This window comes from Lepidothrix coronata, unplaced genomic scaffold, assembly GCF_001604755.1.
Source record: "Lepidothrix coronata isolate B3197 unplaced genomic scaffold, Lepidothrix_coronata-1.0 Scaffold4, whole genome shotgun sequence".
NCBI lineage: Eukaryota > Metazoa > Chordata > Aves > Passeriformes > Pipridae > Lepidothrix > Lepidothrix coronata.
The window spans coordinates 9,532,515-9,558,272 of record NW_016690184.1 but is presented as its reverse complement, the minus strand read 5'-3'; the positions used below and the strand labels follow the sequence as shown (position 1 = coordinate 9,558,272).

The 25,758-nt window shown below is 42.6% G+C and overlaps 1 protein-coding gene across 1 annotated transcript in view; it reads right to left on the bottom strand.

Moving 5' to 3' along the window:
* The window catches only part of NT5E (5'-nucleotidase ecto), a 36,983-nt gene extending 11,487 nt beyond the window's left edge, over positions 1-25,496 (bottom strand). Inside the window, exons 1-6 of the mRNA XM_017824047.1 lie at positions 25,341-25,496; positions 16,726-16,810; positions 16,360-16,481; positions 14,023-14,715; positions 9,305-9,527; positions 4,216-4,404 (exon numbers count right to left, since the gene is read on the bottom strand). Coding sequence (XP_017679536.1) covers positions 4,216-4,404; positions 9,305-9,527; positions 14,023-14,715; positions 16,360-16,481; positions 16,726-16,810; positions 25,341-25,496 — 1,468 coding nt within the window. The remainder of the gene's footprint in view (positions 1-4,215; positions 4,405-9,304; positions 9,528-14,022; positions 14,716-16,359; positions 16,482-16,725; positions 16,811-25,340) is intronic.
* Between the last annotated feature and the right edge of the window lie 262 nt (positions 25,497-25,758).

Genomic DNA, 25,758 nt, shown 5'->3' with positions numbered 1-25,758 from the left:
CAGCACAGTCCTCCATGACATCATGTCACAGCAGTAACAAAGGAACTTTTCATTCCAACCACTGCAATCTAAAACTCTCAGTAATGCAAACATACCAGCCTCTGGGTGAAAAGTTTGTTGAGCCTTCACACTACTTTATTCTGCATCAGATAGAAAATGAGAATCTTAGTAAAACATACATTGGACTTGATACGAAAAAGTCTGAACTATTTTTATGGTTAATATGCAGTCAGAATGCCTACAAGCAGTTGCATGAATTTGTGCATACAGCCAACTGATTTTTTTTTCACTAGATGGAACAGCCTACAAAATTTCAGACAGGCTGCAAACCATCCACAAAAACAAACTTCATTAGCATTAGAGTTCCATGGTCATGGTTTTAAAACTCTTATCAACCTGCAAAGTCTGAAAGGTGATTAGATGTAGGACTTGGAAACTGGTGGATTAAAGCAAGGCATTATCTCAGCTCAATTGGCATAGGTTACCATAGGATTTAAAAACAATACGGTGGGGAGAAGAGGCAAAGAAAGCTAGAACTACACAGCACAGCTCTTGTCTCAAGGGTACCAGCCTTCTCCCTGTCTCCTTGACAGTAAAATCTGAGTGGTATCTCTCCCTGCTGTTATTCCTGTCAGTATTTCTGCCCCACTATCAGGGAAGAACCAAGGTTGGGCAGCTCTGAGAGGCATCACGTGCTGCATGGCAGGCCCCACTACAGAGCCCTCTCAAAGCCTGTTGCTTCCTCCTGTCCCAAAGCTGGCGGCATTTCCCATCCATTTGCTGGCGAGAGCTGGAGTGCCAGTGGGGTGGCAGCATGGGGGAGCAGGCGTAGAAAATGTGGATCCAGAGGAAAGCAGGCTCCTTACTTCCACTGCTCACAGAACAACCTGTTTCCTTCGATTTACGGTAATTTACGTAATATGAAATCCTAAGATAAGCAGCATGACAAATGTTCCTTCAAGAACTCCAGTATGATTCCTATTTTGCTCTAATCCCTCCTTATCTCCAGGGAGAACGGTTGTAGTAAACTGCAAGTTGAACCAAAGTTACCACAGAACTAGTTTTCCTACTTTCAGCCTGGACAACAGAGTGGTGGAACCACTTAATTATTCATTTATTTTGGGAAGAATTTAAGAAAACCTGTAGCTAATGAGAACTCTACAGGCTTTATGCATGCAAATGTGCCTTTGGGGTTTTTGGAACTGAAAAAGGAACTGGTTTGGATCTCTTGCCATTCTGTAGCCATCTAATGAGCAAAACATTAGAAAGAGAAAGTTATTCTTTCTGGTCATCATTTTAGTTTACATCAGCTTTGTGTGGTAAAGTGCTTGTCCAGACCCTTACTTATTTCTTGCTTTCTGAAATAATTTCTGATACTGATACTTCCTTGCAGGATTAATTACCACTATGGCATTATTCCATTGTAAGATAGATATATTTCTTCTGAAATGCAAAGACCTTTCAGTGCCTCTTATCCCTGAAGAACACAGCACTAGAATTCATGCACCCATGTCAGTCAAAGTGCGAGGCGCTGTTTCATTACAAATGCACAAACTCATGCTGGGTAACAGAAGAACCTGTAACACTTTTCTATCTTCTTACCCTGCTTTAGCCAACACACTGCATTTTCAGAGCATCCATTCTGATCAAAACCAGAAATTAAACTGCTCCAACCCAAAACTACCATTACTGTTTGAACAAGTTCTACAAATCCAGTGTTGGCACACCTGAACAAGTCAAGACAACATTTGCCATATAATCTGAGGATAAACCAGAGATTGGCAAATGTCTTACAGACAGGTTGGACTAGTCCAACATTAAGCCCTCACTTAAGATATCTCTGTGGAGGTAATAAATTGGCACGGGCAGTACGCCTCTAAACCTCCACGACAGACATTCAGCTCACATTCGGCTGACCAGCTGGTACATCTCCACTTAGACTAAGCTGAAACACCCTCCTAAATTCTACTGCCAGTTATTGATTACACCTCTTGATTTAAATGAGAGCTTATAGGCTTAATATACACACACATAGAGACACTTCAATTTAAGTGTTTTACTCTGTAGGGAAATCACCTCCACAGACACAGCTATTCCACTGTGAATGCTGGCTGATGGCTTTGACTCAGCAGGGAATGGTTCACAAATGCACTCATGATGCTCCTGAATGGATTAGCATGTGCCTCACAGCACTTGGAATAAAAATTAATACACTCGGATCACTTTCTATCAAAAATCATATTTTGACAAAAAATAAATAAATATATATTTTTTGGTGTATCTCCCCCAGACATTAATTCCTTTTTATTTTTCTTACCTTGTCAGTATTAATAAAAAAAGTAAGACCGTCTTGTTTTATCAAAACAGTAGAGCCCTTGGAAAAGGGACCAGAACTCACTCCCAGCTGAGCTCTTTATCCCGAAGGCTCCAGAGTCTCATGCTGTGTGCTCCCTCTGGCCATGTGAATCTTGGACAGCTTCAAAGAGGACTGGGGGATGTTACAGCTTGACCTAGTCCAGTCTGACAACAGGGTACTCTCTGGTATGACAAGAGATGTGCATGTGAACTACAGATCTAGACAGGATATGACCTCAGATAACTCCTGGAGCACTTCAGATCAAATTTCCAAATTGTGACAAGTGCCACCTCTTTGGACCACACCCACTATGGCTACCACTATGAGGCATAAACTCTCAACAGGCATTGGCCAAAAATTCCACTGTGTAAATCCACAATGAATGCACACTTCGAATATGGCATGTATCCTTGGTTTTCCCATCTCAAAAACAGTTTGGTAAAATTGCAGACTGCACACAGATGGTCTCTGCAGGATGTGCAAGTCAGTGGTGGAATGCCCTGCCACAGGCTGTTGCAAAAGTTGAATGTAGTTAGGAGGGGCAAGATCAGGAAAGAAAAGTTTCAGTGGAGCTAGTAAATATTAAGACACCACTTCTGTCTTAGGGAATCCTTAAGATGCAAGCTGGTGGGAAGTGGGGGCAGATCTGAGTAAAGTGTCTCCACAGCCTTGGCCAGTCCCCTCACCCTTCCCCTTTGGTCACTCTTAGAGGCAAGATATTAGGATGGTCGGTCCTGTTGTTTGTTCCAGTTTGGCCACTTCTCTGCTGCACCCCCACGCAAAGTGTTTGTGACCTCTTACTTGTAGGTAGGTGTGTAAATGCTTTGTGCCTTCAGCTTACTCATCAAGGTTATTCCCTGAGGTCAAATTAAAGAGTTATTCTGATCTGCTTAATGTATAACTGTGGCATGCAATTGTTTCTTTTTAACAAGTGGGATAACAAAAGGTGAGAGCCCAGATAAGACAAAAAAGGCATGAGAAACAGGGAGGAGATGAATAGGGAGAGGAGAGGATAATGGACAGTGCAAACGTTTTAAGTTCTTAGGGTACATGGTGCTATTCCCTGGGAAATTTTTCTGAAAATTACAGAAAGTTCCCATTGTAGTCTCAATCAGTTACTGAAGTTTCTGCTAAATTTAATGAACTTAAAAAACTGAAGCAAACAGAACAACAAAACAGCCATTCTTTTACTTGTGTCCTTACACACTGGCACAGGGAAGGCAGCAGTGCTGGGGAAGTTGCTGATTACAGGTTTCACCTAAAGTAGCATTACTGCAGGAGAAATCAGATCAGCAATGTTTATCTCTAGAATAACATCTACCTCTAGAGAAAAGAAGAATAAGTTCAGAGATTAAAAGAGGGACTGAAATGCACAGAGGAAACTTGGGAAAAGTGTTTTAATGGCAGGGTAACGGAGACCTATGAATATAGAATCAGATTCTAGACAAAACTGATGTTGGTACCGTTTTGGAAATCTTTTAAGATTGATTTTTCAGGTTAAGTCACATACAAGTTTAAAAATAGACATCTTATTTAGTCCATTATAGGTGTGAGCTTGAAACAGGTACAGTATGTTTAGCATTAATTTATCAGTGTTACTACCTTTGCTCCTCTGTCACACTTTGTATAGTTCACTTTGAACATCCACAGCATTAAGGAACCTTTCAGTGAGTTATGGTACTTTGTGTGCACAGACTGTTTTGAATTTGTTTCTTCCATGGAAATTATGGATATGTACCAGCTATGAATCTGGCTGACTGCAGCCAGCAGTAAACAATATTGGTGAAAGTTCTCAGAGTTTAAAGAGAAACAGTTTCAGCTTTGCTTTAGAAGCAACATTTTAGTAAGAAGTAAAATACCTGTGTAAAGAAACGTGTTTGTATGTCCTCCAATCACAACATCCACTCCTTTCACTTTTTGGGCAATATTTTTGTCCACGGTAAAACCAGAATGTCCTAGTGCAATTATTTTGTTCACTCCCATAGCAGTAAGTTTATTCACTTGCACTTGCAATGCTTCAATTTCATCTTCAAAGATTATATCATTCCCTTTAAAAAAAAGAATTATAAAGTACCTCAATTACTAGTTAAAAAAAAAGTAGTTGATATCAAATAATAGTTTGCATAATTAATGGAACTTTGAATGTCAGTGACTTTCAAAAGTCCTTAGTTGGTTCAGACTCCTGATCTGATGTTCTTGAGTCTTTCAGGAGCACCTGTGTGCTTAGACTAACACAACATTCCTGCCCCAAGCTGTACGTACTTGCATAGACTAAATAAGTTGTAACTCCATGAAAAATTCAGTGACACCAAATATAGGATCAAAAATTGAATGGCTTTTATTATTTGAGTAGAAAAAGGAAACTATGTCAGTGTTTGCACATAAACATTGTATTCTATTATAAAACCTTTTTTCTTCCCAAACTGCATTTCTTTGAGATCTTCCATCTTCTCCCAAGTTAAATCTCTCTTTCTTTTTACTCCACACTTATTTTGTTCTTCCCCTTATCCCCCATCCCTGAGGCTTTAAACAGCAGCTTCTTCAAAGTTCTCCACTAAACTCTGAATTGCCTTTTTATACAAATTATCTCGCCTAATGTGAACCACTCTCAGTAATACCAATACAGCACAGCACATCTGAAACACCATCCTCAAACGAGAACAAAAGGAACAGAAAGTCTGGAAAGGAGAGACCTTTTCCGGACCACAATGTTGGGAGACTCTCAATCTTTCTGCAAGGTTTCTGTGCATGCTGAAATTATTCTAACATGACAAACAGTTACACAAGCACTAGATGAGCAGGTGCTTTTATCCTGGGCACAGTGTTTTGGTTTGCACAAAAAGACTTCCTATGTAAGAAGCTAATTTCTTTGACAAAGTTTTAAGAATAGAGTTTAAGAACAGAGTCAACCAACTGTAAACTTAAACTTTCTGCTGAAGACAACTGAGTAACATTTCTACCAATTTCTCCTCTACCTAATTCCTCTCCTTCCTGCAGAATTTTTTGATCAAACCATTTGAAATATGCCTTTAAAGTCAAAAGATTTTCATAACAAAGGGAGAAGTGAAACAAATTCGCAATCCACTGCAAAATGTCTCAGGAAATGAGGAGGAAGCTGCTACAATGGAAGAGATAAAAGAGGGTTACATAAATTGGTTCACCACCACACCCATTGAATAGTTCTTTTACTGCCAGAGGGAATATTTGTACTGCACATTGCAGAGTGAATTGTGTGGTGCATCCCCACATTTTCTTCCTGTGGACCTCTTCTTAGAATTAAAGAGTCATAAGTTAATTGAGGTTGGAAAGGACCTCCTGGGGCCACGTAGTCCAAAACTCACTCAAAACATGAACTCAAAGCCAGATGAGGATGCTCAGAGTCTCATCCAAGCAAGCTGAAATTCCACAATCTCTCTGGGCAACCTGTTTAAAGGCTTAACTGCGCTTACCATAACAAATTTTTTCCTTACATCCCATCATAATTTCCTGTGGTATTACTTGAGCCCATTGTTTCTTGTCCTTTCTATTCCCCTCTGTGAAGAGTCTGTCCCTGTCTTCTCTATAAACCCCCTCATGCCAGTGGAAGACTGCATTTGGTTCTCTCCTAGCCTTCTTTCTCCTGCCTGAAGGAGACCCCTGGCTTCAGCCCCAGTTTGTACATCCTTGTGTGCAACTTGAGGCCATTTCCTCTTGTCCTATCACTTGTTATTTAGGAGAAGAGACTATTCCCCATCTTGCTACATCCTCCTTTCAGCAGTTGTAGAGAAAACATGTCAAAACAAACCAACCTACTTTCATAATGAGGGGGAAAAACCAGGCCTCTCCCATGCCAATAAGCCTGTCTCTCTCCCAGGACTGTTATGGCACGACACAGGCAGACCAGAGCTGCAGCGGGTCGTCCCAGTCCCACTGCCAAACCACCCTCCCACCAATTGTCTGCTGTCCACCTTGCCCTCAAAAAGGGAATTCTGCTTGGGGATGCAGGGACTCCTAGCATCCCCTCTCTGTGACTTAGCCATAGTATTTCACACAGCTTTGTATCCTAATCATCTCAGCACTTGATGTAACTGGATGAAATGGGCGAGCAGGTTCGAAAGTTATACAGCAGGAGACTGTAAGAGTAATTACACAATTCTCAATTCTCTAAGAAAGCAATATACTGTTTAACAGTCGTCTGAAACAATCTGAATTGAAATAACTAACTTATTTAAGAGTTAGTTATTGCTCATGTCAATATTCCACTTCTCTTTCAAGGTATTAAATTGATATTACATCCTCTTCTCTTTTTAGATGAGGTAGAGTTTCAGAAAAAGCATCCAAACTGTGCTACAAATGAACAAAGAAAAAGAATTGGCTGCATGTTAAAAAATTGCGCAAGATAACCAGAATAAAGTGGAATAAATGGAATTTAAAACTCAGTTTTTGAAAACTCTGCCAAGTTGATAGTTTTAGTAAATATTTTGCTGTCCTTAGGGTAACAGAGTAAGCAGCTCTCGGTTTCAACCTTTTACAAGAAGACGGTGGACCAAACATCATTGCAGAACTAAAGGAAGTGAGCAGCTATCATCAAGTACTAGAAAGATTGTCTTGGGATTACTAGTGCAGAGCAAAGACATAGACAGCTCTGTCTATGTGCCAAGTTATGCGCAACTCTTGCAGGACATGGAAAAACTGGCTGGACATTCAGCTGAGATAGCTATATGTAACAAAACAGAGAACTTCAGATAAACTGCCAATTGGCTGTAATCTATAAATGTGTTTCCCATCCCTATGGTTTCCAAAAGTAACATTTACACTACCTTAGGCAGAGACTAATTGTTCCTTCCCAATAGAAAAACTGAGATTTAAGGACTTTATACGCTGTTCAAGTCTTTTGATAACTGTTTTCATCAGACTACGAAAAGTACAAGTTCCAATTTCATAGCTGTGTGAAAGTTATCAAGATTTAACAATAGAAGAAATCAGTCACAAAATACATCCATGGAAAGTCATAATGTAAGAATTCACATGTTTCAGCATTTTCAAGCTTCCTGTTTGCCTTGAGAATGCCCTAGAGAGTGTACAGCATGCCAAAGTAGACAAAGGCTGAGAAAACTGAATCATCTGGAAGAAGTGCGTAGAGGTAAGCAAGGTGCTGAATTTAAAATTCACATCTCTTATCAATTGAATTAAGGAACTAGGTTGATAATTATTTAGCCACTGACCCACCTCTGACATGATTTTATCAGTCTGAAGGATTGCTAGGTCATGGGTGATATATAGTCACTGAGCTACATTAACATACCCTGAATTCACCTTTTCAGAGCTTCCAAAATGTTCCTCCACACACTGAGAAGGCAAAGCAGAAGATTATAAAAACTCTGATCACTATAACTGTTGCTGTTAGAATTTGCTCTGCTTGTTGCTCAGTTACACAGTGGGATATACTTAGCTTAGGGATATTTCAGCTCCATCTATGGAACTAACAAGCCTTCCCTTTTAACACTGCTTTTTTTCTAGCTGTGATCTCCATTACAATGTCTCAGCACACTGAGGCATTGGATATGATGTCTAAATGTTATTGGAAATATCTTCAAATGCTTCACAGAATCACTCCAACACCATCTGGATTTTCATGTAGTATATTTACTTGCAAGAAAGTTAATTTGATGATATCACCACACCAACAGAGTTGCTTGGAAGAAGGGCAGCGATACATTTTATTAATCCCTGATGAAGGACTATATTGGCTGTCTATTATTCAAACTTAGTGTGGTGTCAGATGATATCTACCCTCATGCCCTCAAGTACAGGTGAAATTCTATTGCCTACACAAAATACAGATCAATTTTCTTTTTTTATCAGAGGGGAAAAAAAGTAGGAACACAAAACCATATTGCTGCAAAATAGAAGTGAGATAAAAAATTCTATTCAGATCTCAGACATCTACTTCTCGACAGTTTAAACATACAACATTGGAACTAAAAAGCATAGAAGGAACAGTTTTATATTTTAATATTTCCTCAAAGTATTGAACATTCCTTTTGTCAGGAAAACCATGCACTATTTCTGTATTATTAAGACACGGAAAGAGAAATAATAATATGAAGTCCCTTTTTGCTGCGAAAATGTTTTAAACCAGTGCTTAGGGCATCCATACTGCAAAACCCGGGGAAGAAAGTCTGTTTTTGTCAGAGGGGGCTGAGCTTTGAGCAGGCAGTGACTCATATCTCCTACAGCTGAATTAAATGTGTTTCTCATTCCAGTAGATCGTTTTATTTTACTTAAAAAAAAAACCAAAACAAACCCAAACAAAACCCTCATCAAACCAAAACCCCTGAAATGTTGGAAAAAAATAGTTAGAAATTGAGAAGTCTTTTTCCTCATCAATTCTAATTTTACCCATGAATGAAGCAATTGTGGTAAAAGCTGAATGGGTGTTCCTTCTGTAGTCTAATGCCTGCAAATATTTTAAGAGTCTAAAAACATCTTGGGCAACATTTGCTTCAAAAACACACATGAAGTTCTCCTTGTTTTTAGTAGGGGCATGGAGGTATCCAAGAGCAAAATTTCAACACAGAGAGAAATGTCGCATTTCATGCTAGAGACAAGCTGTATTCATGTCTTAACTTTTGTTTAAATGGATAAATAACAACAAAATATCATAGAATATAATTTTAAAAACCAAAAAAAAAACAATAAAACCCCCAAAGGCCCCACAGCTCTCTTGCAATCTCATTGACCTTCTTTTACTCTTAGATATAATCCAGGTCTATATGAAAATGACTTTTAATGTTAACAAGCTTTCTTGAGGTTAAAAATCAGGTAAAGTTGAGTAATACAAGTAAATACTGATAAAACAACAAACTTTTCACTTTTCAACTGAAAACATTAATCTTTGGATTCAAAAAAGTGGGCAAGTGACAAAACAGTAACAAAGGATTTAAACATATACTAAAGGAAACATACCTGGCTGTGAGAGAAAAGAAGTTTCCTGTGTAGTGTAGCCAACAATTCCCACTGATTCTGAGTCAAAATGAACTATTTTAAAAGGATTAACATATTTCATCATTTCATTCCCTAATGGAGTTTTCCCTTTAATATTTCCACTCAGGACTGTAAAATTAGCATTTTTAAGAAGAGGATCCAATAATCCACTCACACCTTCATCGAACTCATGGTTACCCAAAGCCTGAAAAAAGCAAGAAGAAAGTATGAGACCCTAACTCAAATATTCAGTCTAAATAGTCTCATAAATTGTATACAAGGTATATTTGAGAAAACAAAGTCTATTTCTAGGGAAGAAAACCCTAACTTGTCTAAACCAGCACAGTCCTGTTTCTCATGAACACAGAAATGCTATATATATATAGATAGATAGAGAGATAGATTTAGATTTAGGTTTTTGCTTTGAAGACTCTCTTACATCAATTCAGTCAAAATCTAAAACCTATCTAAGTGTTTGTAACCATGTACCAAATTAAAACCCACTAGTTTTTCATCCTGTAGATGCAAGAAAGAGGATTAACAATAACCACAAAGGAAAACATGTATTTTATGTATGGAAAATACATTGTTTAAATGCCAAAGGAGATGCTAAATGTCAATTATACTATTTTGTTATCTTTAAGTAAAAGTGCATTTTAAGAGTTTTGTGCTTGAACTGTGGTTTTAAAAACACATTTATTATGCATTTAGTAAAGGTTCTTCTGTTCATTAACATGGAACAAGAAAATACCACTTCAATATCATCAACATCATTACCTACTGGAAGCTCTAACATTTATCAGTTAGGGAGAAATCCACAGTGGGTGTGTGTGCACACAGGCACGTGCATATGTAGCACTGTGAAGTGCCAAGACTGTCACAGAAAACAAGCAGTCCAGTTTATTTCTTAGCAAGGTAATGCCAGCCAGATGACAATATTTAGTTGTTCCAGGTTGGTTAAGCAGATGAAAAGGGACTTATCTTGAGGAAAATTTCTCCTAGCTGCCCCTTTTTCATGCTCAGCCTAAGTTGCCACATGCCTGTGCCCGCAAGTTTGGTGATAAGCCAGCAAAACCTCAATTTTGCAGAAGCACAATACACTCAAGGACTTTGTGGCGTATTTAGGTGTTAGTGAAGGAAAAGACGAAAAGATATCTCTACAGAAACATGATAACAGTGCAACTTGGTACACAATAATCGTACAAGTTTTCAGGTGGCAGCTGGAGCAAAGCATATAAGAGCTGTTAAAGCCAATGTGCCAACTCTTCCAGGCAAAAATGTGCTCAGAATTTCACTCTGAGATTAAGTTGGGAAGGTCGCATTCATCATCTAAGGCTTGTATACTGTTCTGTTCTACTTAGGTCAACAACCTCTGCATGCTTGCTCAAACTTTTATTCACCAAGTGGATATATTAAGCCTGATCACGTTCCAATCCAACTAGAACCCTGAGGCAACTACAGGCAAGGAAGCTCAGTATTTCGATCAACTGATTGTCTCTCCCAAAAGAAAGACACTGCCAAAGACTCCTTTTATCCTCACAGGCAGGTAGTTAATGGCCCTGTGGAAAAAAAATCAGTATCAGTAGTAACTTGCATTGGAAATCAACTGCTCCTGCTGACAGCTAGTGAGAACACTACTCACACCCCAGGGAAAGAGCCAAATCGTTTGTATGCTGCTGCAGCAATTTTCCAAAAGAAACAAGAACTATCTTCAAGAAAATCCTGACTTGGGAAGACACAATGCTCTCCAACTACATTCCATTTCTAACCGTATTCTAATTGCAATCTAATTTGCTGTTAAAAATACAAATTAGGAAAAATAAAAAAGAATTACACTCATTTTAATGCTGTCTGGATGTTCTGAAAAGATATCCATGGACAGGTAGAGCATATCAAAATGGTAACAAGCTATTTCCTTTTGGCTGATACACATGCCTTCTGCTCCTCCTAAATATACAGTTAAACCCCAACCAAAAAGATTGCAAATTAATTAAGAAATTGAATTAGATATAACTGCCACTAGGTTTTTTGGAGGAAAAAAAACAAACAACCCAAGCAACTTACTAAGCTTTGTTTCTCTTAGCTTTGTATCTTGCATTTGGATTATTTCATGTCCATTAGGATACAAGCTTTGATCCAAAGTTTTCCCATGGGGTAGGTGGTTATAAAGTCTCTTGTTCATGAGAAATCACTGGTGGCTAATAATATAGTTTTATTTTTGATGCAATTCATCCTTTGGGGAGGAGGTTGTGGATCATTTTGGGTTCCTATACTCTACCTAACTATCCTTACACCCAGAGCTTCTTGGATTCTGTACCTGTGCAATATCCCTTCACCAGATCTGAATTCGCTGGCCAATGTAAGTGTAAGTCACAAGGGGGGCTAAAGAGAAATATTCAGGAACACAGCATGTGATTATATAATCCTCCTTTTCACAAGAAGTAAACCTCGAAATATTTCTTAATCAGGATACAAATTAACAGAAGGATGTAACTTAAAAGTAAAGCTAGAAGACTTCCATCATCCCTCTAGTTACTGCCTTTGAGGTGTTTAAATTGGATTTTAGTCTTAATTACACCAGAAAACAAGGCTAGTGCCAAGAAAAGTTTTGGAAGGCAATAACTAGCTAAACAGGAGAAAACAGGCTGGAGGTGATAACAGGCATAAATGAGAAAAAGGCAAAATTAAAAAAGGAAATTTGTCCTGTTTGTGGAGCAAATCTCTTAACACTTCCAGGCTGCCATAAATCCTCCTATGGCTCCTGCCTGAATCCTGTAGCAACTTTTATGATTCATGCTCCCTCCTTCATCCTGTTTGTAATCCTACTCCTGTATCTCACTTCCAAATACTTTTGTAATCCCCACCCCTTCTGTTAGGGATGTGACTTACCAAATTTTGCTTAAAGAAACACTAGCTCACCCTTCTGCAGCGTGGCTCTTACTTTGCTCCCTGTGCCCCCTCAGCCACCATGGTCTGCAGACAAAAGAATCCAAACAAATCCTGCAGCACTGCTCAGCATCTGTCCTCAGGCCCTTTGGTAGCAGAGAAAGGTGCTAAAGTTTCTATAGCTTATGATAGAATTTATCCTGTCCCCTTCTATTCAAGTTATAATAAGCAGCACCTCCACAGAGAAGAAGTGGCTGACTACTTCACCTAAGGCATTAGCATCCAGCACAAGCCTCTGGCTATCTAGTATGGTGTGGGTTTATTTTTAAAGCTTATTCTGATGAAAAAGCTCATGGTCTATCCTAAACCAGATGCATCCTACATAATGTGTTTCTAAAACTGAACACTATTTCAACACTGCTGATTTTGCCTGAAAGAATTTCTCCTTTTGACATGATCACGAACTGTACAGGCTCACAGGCTGCCCATGAACCAGTTAAACCTGCACACACAAGGCTGAGAAATGACAGACAGCAGAAAGGTTTGAGAAGAAATGTAGGAAAAAACACCTCGAGCTATTTCTACACTGCAGAACCATAAAGTGCTCCCCAGCTCTTGGTGAGGATGAGTCCTAAATGCACATACTCCTCCCCATCACCATTGGGAGGAAAAACCCTGTTAATGTTAGATTTACAATTAAAAACCCGTTCATTAGGCCATGTGAACAGGGAGCAGTACCCTTCACAGACCTGTCTGTCTGGTATGAAGCATGTTTGGCCTAGGAAAGTGCACTGGAGCATGCTTTTCCCTTCCATAGCTGTTCCGAAGCAGAAAGAAGAAACACGTGAAATCATTTTTACCTGGGAAAGTGCAGTCCTTTCCATAGAAAGCAAAAAAAGGTGAAGACAGAGAATCTGATACGCCCAGAAGATTTTCCCCACAAACCCTCAATTGGGATGAAATAAATATGCAGTCACTCTCAAACATAAATTTAATCTCTCACCTCCTCTCTGGGGTTGTACACAAGCAAAATAAGCTACTGCCCTGAGACAAAAGATTTAAGGGCATGGAGCGACACCCTCCAATCTCAGCCTCAAATTCTACCTTTCTCTCAGCACTTGGACCAGAGTAAAGATACAGCACTGGCACAGTCTCAGAGAGCTCCCTCACCGACGCCCTGTTACAGTCTCTGAGCCACTTGCACACAACCTCTTACACCCTGTCATGACCACAGCTCTGGTGGGACTGGACACCAGGGATTGATGAAAACTAAAAATCCTCACCCTTTGAAACAGCACTGCCAATATGTGCCATCTGTCCCTCTCCACCGGACGGAAGCTGGACAGGCTGCGAGCCTCAGGCAGGGTTAACTCCTCCGCCGCAGATCAGACTCCTCACCTGGCTTTTCCTGGGGTCATTCCCGCGTTTTGTCAACCCTTCCCCAACAGAGCCTGTCCAGCCCCCTGCCTGTCCCGAGCCCCTGCCTCTCCCAAGAGACAACACTCTGCGTAGCCTTGTCATCACCTCCCAGTTTGTGGCTGCCTGTGAGGCTTCCAGCTCACGACTTAATTCGGCCGGGAGCCCTGTCACCTAGCACATCACTTCCCTTCTTCTCGCTTACCTCCTCGATGCCTTTGGCCACGATTTTCCATGCCCTACAGAATTTTCTGATGCAGCGTTAGGCGTTCAAAGAGGCGGCAATGCAAAAAAACCGGCAGCGGGCGAGGAAAGGCAGGAACAGACTCAGCACCCAAGGGGAAGGAGAGAGCAGCCCCCCCCAACCGCACCACTCACCGTCCCCCGGCCCGCTTTACCATGGCATCGTAGCGCAGGAGGTTCATGAAGTGGACCGCCTCCCGGCCCTTGAAGCGGGAGAACCACACCGTGCCCTGGTACTGGTCCCCGGCGTCCAGCAGCAGCACGTTGGGGTGCGCGGCCCGCTCCGCCGCCACCCTCGCCGCTCTCCGCGCCACGCCGCCGAAGCATCCCGGGGCATCGCCCGCACAGCGCCGCGGCCCCGCGCCCTGCGCCTCCACCCGCCCGTGCACGTCGTTGGTGTGCAACAGGGTCAGTCGCAGCTCCGCCGCCGCGCACAGCCCCGCCGTGCACAGCCACAGCCACAGCCACGGGGACAGCCACAGCGTGTCCGCACGCCCCGCCATGATGCGAGGGCTGCGCGCCGCTCCGCGGGACCGGAGAGGGGGCGGCCGCGGCGGGGAAGGAAGGACGGGACGCGCCGCTTTTTCGAGGCGGGGAGCGGGCGAGCCGCCGGGGGCACCGCGCAGCCTGCGCGCCGCCCCGAGGAGCCGCCGGCCCTGACCCGCCCGCGGCCAAGCGCTGCCCGCCCGTCGGGCGCGGCAGCCGCAGGTGCTCCGCATCTGCTGGGCGTGTGCGAGGGCTTGGGGCGGCTGCCCGGGGCTGCCGGCTGTGTTCCGCCCGTCCTCAGGGCTCTCCAGGCCCCAGGCAGTGTCCTGCGCCCGCGCACGTTCCAGCCCCCGCTGTCCCGTCTGCACCACCGATGTCCTTCACCCGAAGACAGCTGCTGTCGGGCTGGAGACGGGCTTTCAGCCGGCTGCTGGAGGTCAAATGGGATGAAAATCCAGCTAGCAGCAAAAGGACAAACTCCAATGCTCACAGGAAGCCTTGGTGAATGTTTAGTACACTGAAAGGAGTTTCCAAGCCTTCACATGGAAATGTTTGCCTCTCTTCTCCTCTTTCTCCAACGATGCTTAAAATAAAGACTGCTATTTCAGCCATAAAAAGAGTTACACTACTTTAAGAGTTGATTTAATTATAGCTCTGGTGATTTTAGTGTAGACTCATGAATTGCTTTCAATATTTCCTTTCCGTGGTTAAATGCAAAGCTTTTAGTTGTGGTTTGGCACATGCCCACTGAGGGGAAAATCTGCCAATGCCTTAAATAAACAACTCGTTAGGGCTATGGTGTGGGGTGGCTATCACTTGGGTAAATCAAACTAACTAGAGGCCCCACCTGTTCCTTTAAGTCATGCATTCACATCTTCTTCCGCTACTAAATGCCAAAATTATCTGATGAAAGAATTTTTTCAAAGTTAGTTTTTGAAGTGCTGTCATTTCCATGCTCTTCCTTGTCGCTTCTGGACAATCACACATTGTAAGCAGGCACTTTTTTTCTTAAAAACAGAAGCTTACCCACTGTGCAGAGAAGTGACAGTTTCTTAGGGTATTACAGAGGCTGTACAAGCCACCGTCTCCTTTCTGCTGGGTGATGTCATGCCCCAGTTTCCTGGGTACCCGAAGTCCACAGAATGGAATCTGAACTCATTGATCTGTTTGTTTCCTCAGATGGCTGGAAAGTGAATGAACCTGTATTTTCTTCCATGATGGCTATGCTCCACTGTCCTGGTGCTCCCATACGTGACTTGAATTAAAACAGGAATCTAGGTTTTCCCCCGAGTGACTGCACTGTGCACTGCCCAGGGGAATCACTAATGACATGAGCCGCTGGAGTTTTGTTTCCTTCCCTCCTTTTCACACCCTCTTTGGCTGTCCTTCCCTCCTCCACTGGTCTGTGCTGACAGCCTGGCTGGGATTCAGTTCAAAGCCAAGACACATTTAGGTATCCTCAAGGAAATGCCTATATGTGCTCTAGTTTGCTTAAGTTTTCACTGTGGCCAATTGAAATCTTGTTGGGATAATCACTGGCAGTTAGAGAGGGATCCAGTCACCCTACACACACCAGCTGGGATTCATCACCTAAACAAAGGTGCTGGTCTCCACACTTCACTCCAGAAAGGAGGATCTTGTGTAGGTCTTGTGCCATATTTGCCAGCGTCATGGGGCTGTCTTGGATGTCTGTATGTCTCTATTTGGGCAACTGAGTGTTTCATGCCGTGGCTGGTCTGCTGGATTGCTCTTTGGGGTGCATTCCCTGTATTGACTAGATCTCCATTGACTTGGTACATTTAAACAACTTGCAACATGTTGAAAGTAAATGCCTGTCCTGAGTTCAGTCACATCCTCTTCATCCTGATCCAGTGGCCCTGCTCTAACCTGCTAGACAAATAGCAACACCAGCACTACCAAGTGGCTCAAATCTGCTAGGAAGTCATCTGTGTGAGAAACAAAGATAACTCTGGCTAGTCTCTCTACTTCTGGATGGCCAAACTCACATGTATGTGTGCACGAACACCATTTATCTCATTGATGTCTGTCTGACCTTGTCTCCTTTCCTCATCAATCACTGTCCACAGCCACACCATTTCTAAATAGATGTTGATTATGCCCACCGCAGCTGTGTGCAAACACAAAAACACAGCAAAACCCCAAAGGAAGCAGAAAGTACTTGCATAGACAATATTATCTTTGGCTTGTACAACATAGCCCTATACCAAACTCTACAGAGCTCTTCATGCCTGGAACAGGCGTGATTTATTCTGGTCCGGGACAGTGTAGCAGAAACATCTGAAATGTGTCCTGAAGTGATGCTGCACCTCATGAAACAGGGATGGACAATGGAGTACTCGTGGGGGGGTCACCTCTTTCTTGTGCCTGCTGGCCTTGGCCATTCATGAAGTCTCCCTTATGAAGCTTCTCATTCTGATTCTGTGAAGATCTCATTTCCTGCAACATCCGTTTACAAGGTGATCAGTCATAAATAGGCATTCTCTTGCCATGGAAAGGGCTCTTTGATGATGTTGTCTTTATCTCGGAAAGCAGTTTCTTGGATATTAATTAAGGCGAGAAGAGGGAAAATGTGTGGGATGAGCTTTGTGCTAAAAAGGCCTACTCCAGAACCATGATGGGATGCCCAGAGTAAGGATACTTGAGCCAAGAGATGTGCTACTAAAACAAAATGTCACTGGATACCTGATCCACCTGCTCTTATCACTGCCTCTCCAGCCTACCACTGATGCTTTAAGTCAAAGCGTAACACTGTGAAAATGCACACAAATATACCTGAGACTGCTGGAACTGAAGCTAGAGAAGACAAGAGACCACCAGACAGTGCCTGTCTAACAAGTCTGTGAGAAAGAGAGGGGTCTAAAGAGAGGTAAAAGGGCTTCATGTGTAACTGTTAGTTGACTCCTTCCTTTCTGCACTTCTGCTCCTCTGAAAGAAGTGATTAAGACTTCCTCCAGGACGTCAGTGGCACATCCCACGACAGTGGAGATCAGTCTTCATATTCAGTACTGGTGCGTATCTCAGAATAGCTCTTCTGAAGTTTGTTTAACCATCTCCAAACCTCTCACACAGTTCTGACATGGAAAAGTGTTGCAAACCTTGGCTGGTGAATTCCACAGCCATCCAGCAGTACCTTGAGAGAACACAGGTATTACCTCTCCTTTGTTGTTGTTTCCCTTTAGGACTTAGGTTGCTCTGTGTTGTTTCTCTAAGTCACTCAGCAGAGCTGTATGGGAAACCAGCTCTTAGTCTTACTCTGGAGGCCAGCATGGAACAAAGAATAATTAATACGTCTTGACTTCAGGGGTTAAATGTTACTAGAAGTAATTTCTGGAGTTTCTGCAGAGGGTTTCCAGTAAATGGCTTCTTTTGCCACTGTATTTCTTCCTCGAATCTCTGTTATAGGGTGTAGAAGCTCACACCCTATAACTTGATTTCAAAATATTCTGGAATGGGCCAAGACTGGGCCACTCAGCTGCAGTGATTGGTTTCTAGAGAATCTCAGTGCACTGAGGCCAAGGGAGCCCTCTTTTCAGGGTCTGGCTCTGAGATGACCAAGAGCTGTCACAGACTCTGCCAGCCAGCTGGGTAAATGACCCGTATGGTGGAATTTCTCATGTTCTACCACAAGCACTTCAGGGTGGTCTGGCTCAGCAATCTGCTAAGCTATTAGGAGTCATGATTCACAGTATTTCTTTGCTTGAAGGTGTTACAGGAATAACCAGACTTCTCTCTTCAGCCTTGACATAGAAAGGGTCTTTCTCTGCTATCCTAGCTGTGTGATTAAGACAGTCTAAACTGATACCAGCCACTTCTTATCCAAGTGAGAACCCAGAACAGTGAACTGTCTCAGCCAACTTCAGAAGGCTGTCAGGGTCATAAACAGTGTCATTGGCTTCTCATACAGCTCATAACCTCCACACGTGGCTTCATTTTGCCCCAGCTCACGTAATCTCTGAGACATGCTGTCATTGCTTTTCCAGGGCTGAACAAGACACAATTCCTCATTGGGAACAGTCATAGCTGTGGCAGTGGGCTCTTAGGTATGCCTCAGAAGACAGAATGATCCTTCACACTGTTCTTTCCCTTGGTACATCCTTCGGACATCATTCTCATTTCCATACTGGTGCAGTGGGGATCCTCATCCCTTATCTCTCCCTCCTGTGTCTTAGAAGTATGAATTTTCATTGCAACGCTTAGCCCAAACAGACTCAGTCCCCTTCGATGCAACTCTATTTTTTACTTTTCTCGATATCACAGGCTCACAGAATGGGTAAAGTTGGAAGGAACCACATTGGGTCCTCTGGTCCAACCTCCCCGCTCAAGCAGGGTCATCCCAGAGCACATGGCACAGGATTACATCCAGATGGTTCTTGAATATCTCCAGTAAGGCAGACTCCACAACCACTCTGGGCAATCTGTTCCGGTGCGTGGTCACCTGCACAGTAAAGAGGTTCTTCCTCGTATTCAGGTGGGACTTCCTGTGCAGCGGTGTCTGCTGATACCACTAACTGTTGTTAGCCTTGTGGCATTAACTTGTGGCCTTATCTCTGGTATTGTGATTTATTATTTTAATGACATCAAAAGGCACTTAGCTTTCACTGAAAATAATTCACTAACTGCTCTGTGCACATGATTATGGACATAGGGAAAGAAGAGTGGCTATCTACTGACTGTAAATTTTTTTTTTGAGGGCTCTGTACCGAGGCTTCTCAAGCAGTATGCCTAGTCAGAAATGTGCAAAAAACCTTTCTAGGAAAAAGGCTTCTTCCTTCCCACAGCAGAGTAGAGCTGGATTGGGAAGGTGCCAGTGACTAATAGCATCCCTTCCAGTTGGTAAGGAACAGTCATTAGTTCTTCCCTTAAAATGGAACAGCAGCCACATGTGGTTGGCTGAACCTTGTGCTGTTGCTGAAAGTAAATTGAACTTCCTCAGCCTCTGTTCCCATTCCCATGGCATCTGCACCATGGCTCACTATAGGCATTTGACCAGTGTATTTCACTAGTACTGCTTAGACCTCCTGGATGCAGTGCCTAGATCTAGAGAACCATGGATTTTTGGCATAAACTACTTCATTTTTACCTGATCAGAAACCATTTTGATGGTGGTATTATGAGTATTTATTGCCTCTTCTACAAAAGCGCTGTTTTTCAACCCAAGAAGTGTCTCAGATATTAGGTGTTACTGAGACAGCACATAAAAAAAGAGCCCTTGGGCCAGAGTTTACAGCCCAGATTAAGAGTACGTGGAGCCAGCTGTTAAACAAAGAACTGGCTAGGGAAAAGCATCAGATGGAAAAAAAGAGTCTGGAAAAGATAGTGCAGAAATCTAAAATAAAACAAATTTTGAGATCAAAGTTGGATTTTACTTACGCTTTTATTCTTTGGTCAGAAAAAAAAAGCTGGGAAATCGAATTCACAAAATAGCTGTGTCTCTTTTTGCCTGACCTGTTAAATTGGATGATTTTTTATTTTGCCCCTGCCATTAATAAAGTATGTTGGTTATCACTAACAATGTGAAGTATCATTGTATTTTTTAAGCCTCGAACCTAGTTCTTAAATAAAATTTTTATGAGAAAACAGCTAGCAAGTAGATGTGGAGAGATAGGCAGCCTTCCTGTCATGGATACCTACTCCGGAATAAAATCCGTATCGACTGGAGCAAGCCTACAAGGGTGAAACTAGGTCATACAGGATGTACACATGGCTTTCAACATACATATGCAATCTTATACACGTATTACTTGCATCATACTGGTATACAAAATTAAGATTAGTGTGTGAAATAATGTTAAGTTACAGAAAATCTCACAACCAATGTTGGCCATACAATATTAGTTTCACTTCATTGTGCATATGTATTATGATCAGATTTTAATGAAAAGGTCATAACATATACTTTTCAACTGGAATTCTTATTCATGTACTGTGCAAGGCGGACTAGGGGATCCTTCACTGCTGTATCTCAGTGTTACTAAAATGTTACTTAATTTCTAGATCACTCCTCTGGAGTAACATAGTGATGCCATCACCATTTTATAAATCAGGGACTTATGCTATACAGAAATTAAGATTTGAAGTGTCACTTTCCCCAGCCTTAGTTTCCTAAGACATGGCTTTTCAGAGTACTCAGGTGGATGTAGTCCTAGTCTCAAGCATGGTACAGCTTCAGTTGTAGCCTTTGGTAGTCCTACACACTGCAGACCACTGATCCTCAAGGCTAGCACCAGATGACATGATCACCACTGAGAAAACAAAAGTAAGAAAAAAGCAAAAGAAAATGAAAGTGACTAGCAGAGGTTTCACTAAGTTAATTCCCAAATATCATGGTGAACCTAGGAAGTGCTAAGGTGCTAAAGTAAAATGCTGTTATTCAGGGTTTGTCTGGTGACTCTAACCATGACACCATCCTTCTATAAATCTCTGCATCATGTCTTATGTCCTTTGTACTTCTGCAACAAATGAGATACAAAGGGAGGGAAAGCACCCTCCTTCACTGTACTGATCACCCCCAAAACAAGCTTTTTCCATACAGAAAATGGAGTGGAGAAACAGCAGACAGCCATGTACTTCAAGACCCCATCATAATATCTTTTCACAGAGGACTAGGTAAAATGCTGGTATTAGCTGTTTTTCCTAGACTGTATGACTTAAACAAGGTTTTAAAAAATCATTTTGTCTGCAGTGTCCTAGCATTTTTAAAATAAAATGAAATAAAAAAACAAACTCAGGTATTGTATCATGTGGCAGCATTTTATCTACATAGTACCACAATTGGCTTGGGACCTCTAAATCCACAGTATTTGCCTCTTCCTGCTGACTTTTGTAAAAATGACAGACAACAACAGCATGTTTTCATCCTTCTTTGGGCAATATTGTATTATGTCAGATGTGGGGTTTCACAGAGACTTGCAGAGAGCAGAATAGTGTCACATATGCATCCCAAGGCCTCCACAGAGATGGGCTTTACTGATTAATAGAATACCCTTTCTGCTTGTTCCTTTACTTTCTGATCCCTCCTGTCTCATCTCTTCCAGCGTGTTTTCTTTCTTCCCCTGTCTCTGGCTCCAGGTACTAATCTCATTATCTTTGCCTGTACTACATCTCATTTCATTTTCTGCTCTTCAGTCCTGTGAGTTCATTTATTTTCAATGTCCTGCCCTACCACTAGGCTACCAGTCAACTTGTTGTTTCTTTGGCTAACACTCCACTCCTCCCTATATGTCTGGCCTGGATCTTCCTGGCTCCCACTTCCAGTTCCAGTCCCAGATTCTTTTTCCTACTTTTCATCCCCAACCTATCTGTGCTGAAAAATACAGTCAATGACCTAAGAGCATCTAAGTATTATTCAAAAGCCATAAATGGGAAGGTATAAGTATTTTTATGAGAGATGTATTTGCAACTGACACCTATTATTTTATCGGAAGGCAAACGGTTCACAGCCGTCGTGCTCATACACAGTTCGTCCAGGATGATGCTGCACTCTGCTGGACGCGGCTAGTTCTGCCGCTTGCCTTTTTTAGTCCTCCCTCTCTTATTTTCCCGCAATTAGTTTATATTCAGCACTTTTCAGTACATTTCTGCTTTGCAGCACTGATTTTCATGAAAGCTGAGTGACATGCCTCTTTCTGATTTGACTTCCATTGTACTCAAATCCTAAGATATAAGAAAATAAAAGGAGTGGAAATACATCTGACCATCCAGGTGTTTCCTTTGTGTTTACCAGTCCTCAGTTCTGCAAGTGCCATCTTCTGTGAGAGTTCTCCATAGTCTAAGCCCCTTTGACCAAATATCCCAACTATGATAGGCTCCAGGCATCTTTCTGTAGCTCCTCTTCTTCAGAAGCACCGCTAAGGAAAAGTCTGCACAAAATTTGCAAACAATCAAATACTCAACTGGTCTAATTAAAACAGAATGTACTAAGAATATATAGCAAAACCAGAGTGGACTGAAAGGACTTGTCTGAGCGAGTAACTAACTCAGTTTACTCAGTAAATGTCAGGCTAGGGAGGTACATCTTGGATTCATTACAAAGGAAGCAATATCTTACTTGTCCTCCACTCCTATCCTAGGGCAGCTGTCAGCAAGACAATCTCTTCCTTCCTCTCTTTTCTGATCCTCTTGACTACAGCGTCTCAGAGACACAGCCCCCGGTGTCTGACATTTCTTGCCCCTACTGCTCCCACAAACACCGTTCCTTTATAGCCTGTGACCACTTTTGATGTTCAAGTTGTGACAGATTTCATTACCTTATAACATAGGCTGGTCACAGTTGTATTTCAACAATGAAATGTCTGCACCATCTGGGATAAGAGTCTCTCTTCTCTATACAGTGGTTAACACCTTCTAACATGACCCTCATCCCTGCCCCCTCCAGCTAACTCTGGAGTTATATTTCCCAATTTCCTTTCTCGGAACTTGGCATTTCAAAAGCCTCTTTGATCTTGCCATCACCTCGGCATGCCTGAAGGGTAAAGATGTGTAGACCATGGTTTGCATGTCAGTCTCCCCTCATTCAAGGTGTTGGACTGGCTAGGTTGATTTGTCCATAAAGCAACAAGACTGGTATTTTCATATCATTTTATTACTGATACTTCTCCTCCATAACACCAATGAATTATTGACAAATTATAGTCCATCCATACCAGTGGCTAGGGAATTCACTGCCTTTTGGTACATAGAGTTCTGTTTCTGGACTGTTTTTAATTCTGCATTTTTCATATCTGACACATTTGATTCATGTTTGCCCTGAATTGCCAAAAAAGGAAAAGAAGATTTCATCAGTGGAAAGACGAGCAAAACAAAAAGTATATCACTGCACTTCTGACTCCTTATTTATGGCAGAGACAAGTTCTCAGGATCTGAAAGGCCTCACCTATAAAGAGCAAGCCCAGTCAAACTTTGAAGTAAAAAATTAAACCCTGTGTTCACACAGAACTGATGTCATATTACTTAGCTGATAATACCCTGATTTCTTAAGAATGCAAATGGCAGTAATTTTGCTCCTCCAGTGCTATGCAGCAACAAAAGGCAGTGATTTATTCTACAGAAATCCAGGACAATTTCAAGTGGTAAATTTTTCACTGAAGGACAACCTCAACAGTCTCTTTCCTTGGCTCCAGTTCAGGTACTTTCCTTCTGACACTGTTCATAATGTAAGCCCTTCCCAATTACCAAAGGCCATAAACACAGGAAGGACCCAGTAGACCTCTTCTTTTAGCATATTATTTTGCACACTCATGACCCAGCTGCTGTTTCTGAGCTATTCCCATACAGTTTAGCATGATTGTCAGGAGACTCGTCTTAGAAAACTACAAGTATTACCCCTTAGCCCATCCCTTTCACCACCCATCTCACATTTTGGAAACAGTTTTTAATTTGCAGCTGTGTGCTTATTCTGCCCACTGAGATGTAAGATCATAGCTAAACAGCAACTACAGCACTGCTACATATAGATGCTGGAGACACTGGGATTTCAGAAGACAGATGGGATTTCTTGGTGCCTGTGATGCCAGATAGTGCTGGTGACATTATAATGACAATGATTATGATGATTATGATTATTATTCTTCCATTAGACAGTGCTTACATTTGGAACAAAATGTCAAGCTAAAAGGATCAGTTCCCATTAATCTTGATTGAAAAGTGTGTCAAAGAGATGATAAGAGTTACCAGCATAACCTATTTCACATCTTAAACTGAAACTTTTTTTTTAATTTGGAAGTGCACATAATTTGGAATTTTAGCTAATTTATGCTGAAATTAGTGGGAAAATGTTAAGGTCAAAAAAGACATCCTTTCCATTTTTCAGTGGACCTGTTTCATTTTCTATTCAGACTGTTTGCTCACAAAAAAGTATATATACAAAAAGCTATGCCTTTTTGCTGGTTTTAGAGCAGGACTTCCAGTTTTGTGCTATAAACCTTTCCCGCACAGCTACAATGCCACTTGCCTGGGGTATATGCAAGTTACCCACCAGGCTCATAGATGACAGCAGGCCTGTGGGTGACAACAACAGAATCACAGAATCAACTAGGTTGGAAAAGAACCTTTGAGAGCATCAAGTCCAACCTGCGACTGAACACCACCATGTACAGTAGACCAAGGCACTAAGTGCTATGTCCAATCTTTCCTTAAGCACCTTCAGGGACAGTGACTCCCTGGGCAGACCATTTCAGTGTGTAATAACCCTTTCTGTGATGAAATCCCTCCCAATGTCCAACCTAAACCTCCCCTGGCTCAGCTGAAGACTATGTCCTCTTGTCCTATCACTAGTTTCCTGGGAGAAGAGGCCAACTCCTCCCTGCCTACCAGCTCCTTTCAGGTAGTTGTAGAGAGTGATAAGGTCACCCCTGAGCCTCCAGGCTTAACAATCCCAGCTCCCTCAACCACTCCTCATAAGACTTGCCTTCCAGAGTCTTCACCAACCCCACAAGGGACAACACAGGAGGGTACAAAATTGACGTGGAGGGGCATTCTGGCCATGAGGTTCGATTTGGATCCAGATGGACTTGGATCGAGGCCCGTGAGATGCCAAGGACACAGCATGGCCTCAAGGCTTGGCACAGCACCTCAGTGTCTTCAAAAGAGTGGCAGCTGTAGGTACACAGGAAAGGTTTGTACAACAAAATTGGAAATCCTACTCTAAAACCAGCCAAAAGGCACCACTTTAAACATTTTTTTTGTGAACCAATAATCTGAATAAAAAGTAAAACAGGTCCACTGAAAAATGGAAAGGATATTTTATTTTGACCTTAACACTTCTCCACCAATTCCAGCATAAATTAGCTAAAATTCCAGATGATTTCCCAGGCCATTTTCGTGTCTTTTCTAAGGTGGCTCTGAGTACATGCCGGGTGCCCCGGCTGCATCTCCCACTGCCTTGCGGGAGGGAGGCACACGCGGTGTATGTGCGGCGTTTGCCAGAGATCGCTGCCAGATCCCTGCCTCCGCTGCCCGCACTGCTCACCTGCGTTCCGCCCGCTGCCTTCCGCCACTCCACGGCGATCACGGCCACAGGGATGCCCATGGGGTGATGGATCTCTGTGGGCAGCAGCCGGCTCGCCCTCCCCGGCGGTGAGCCCCCCAGCCCCAGCTGGCAGGGGCGAGGCGGAGAGCCCCGCATCTGGAACGGCGATGGCTCTGCGGACTCCGAGTTGCGGCAAGGTTGGGGGGACAGCCGGCCTCTCGGGGCGCCTTTCTCCCGACTTCCATGAGACGAGTCGCCGGCTCTTCGCCTGGCTTAGTCTTCCCACCGCTGCCTCCTTCCCGGACCCCGGGGCGACGGGGCGTCCGCAGGGGAGGCTGAAGCCTTGGGACGGGGTGACCGTGAGAGCGTTCACGTGAAACTTTATTAGGGGGCACGTGGCTTATTGGGGATCGTGGGC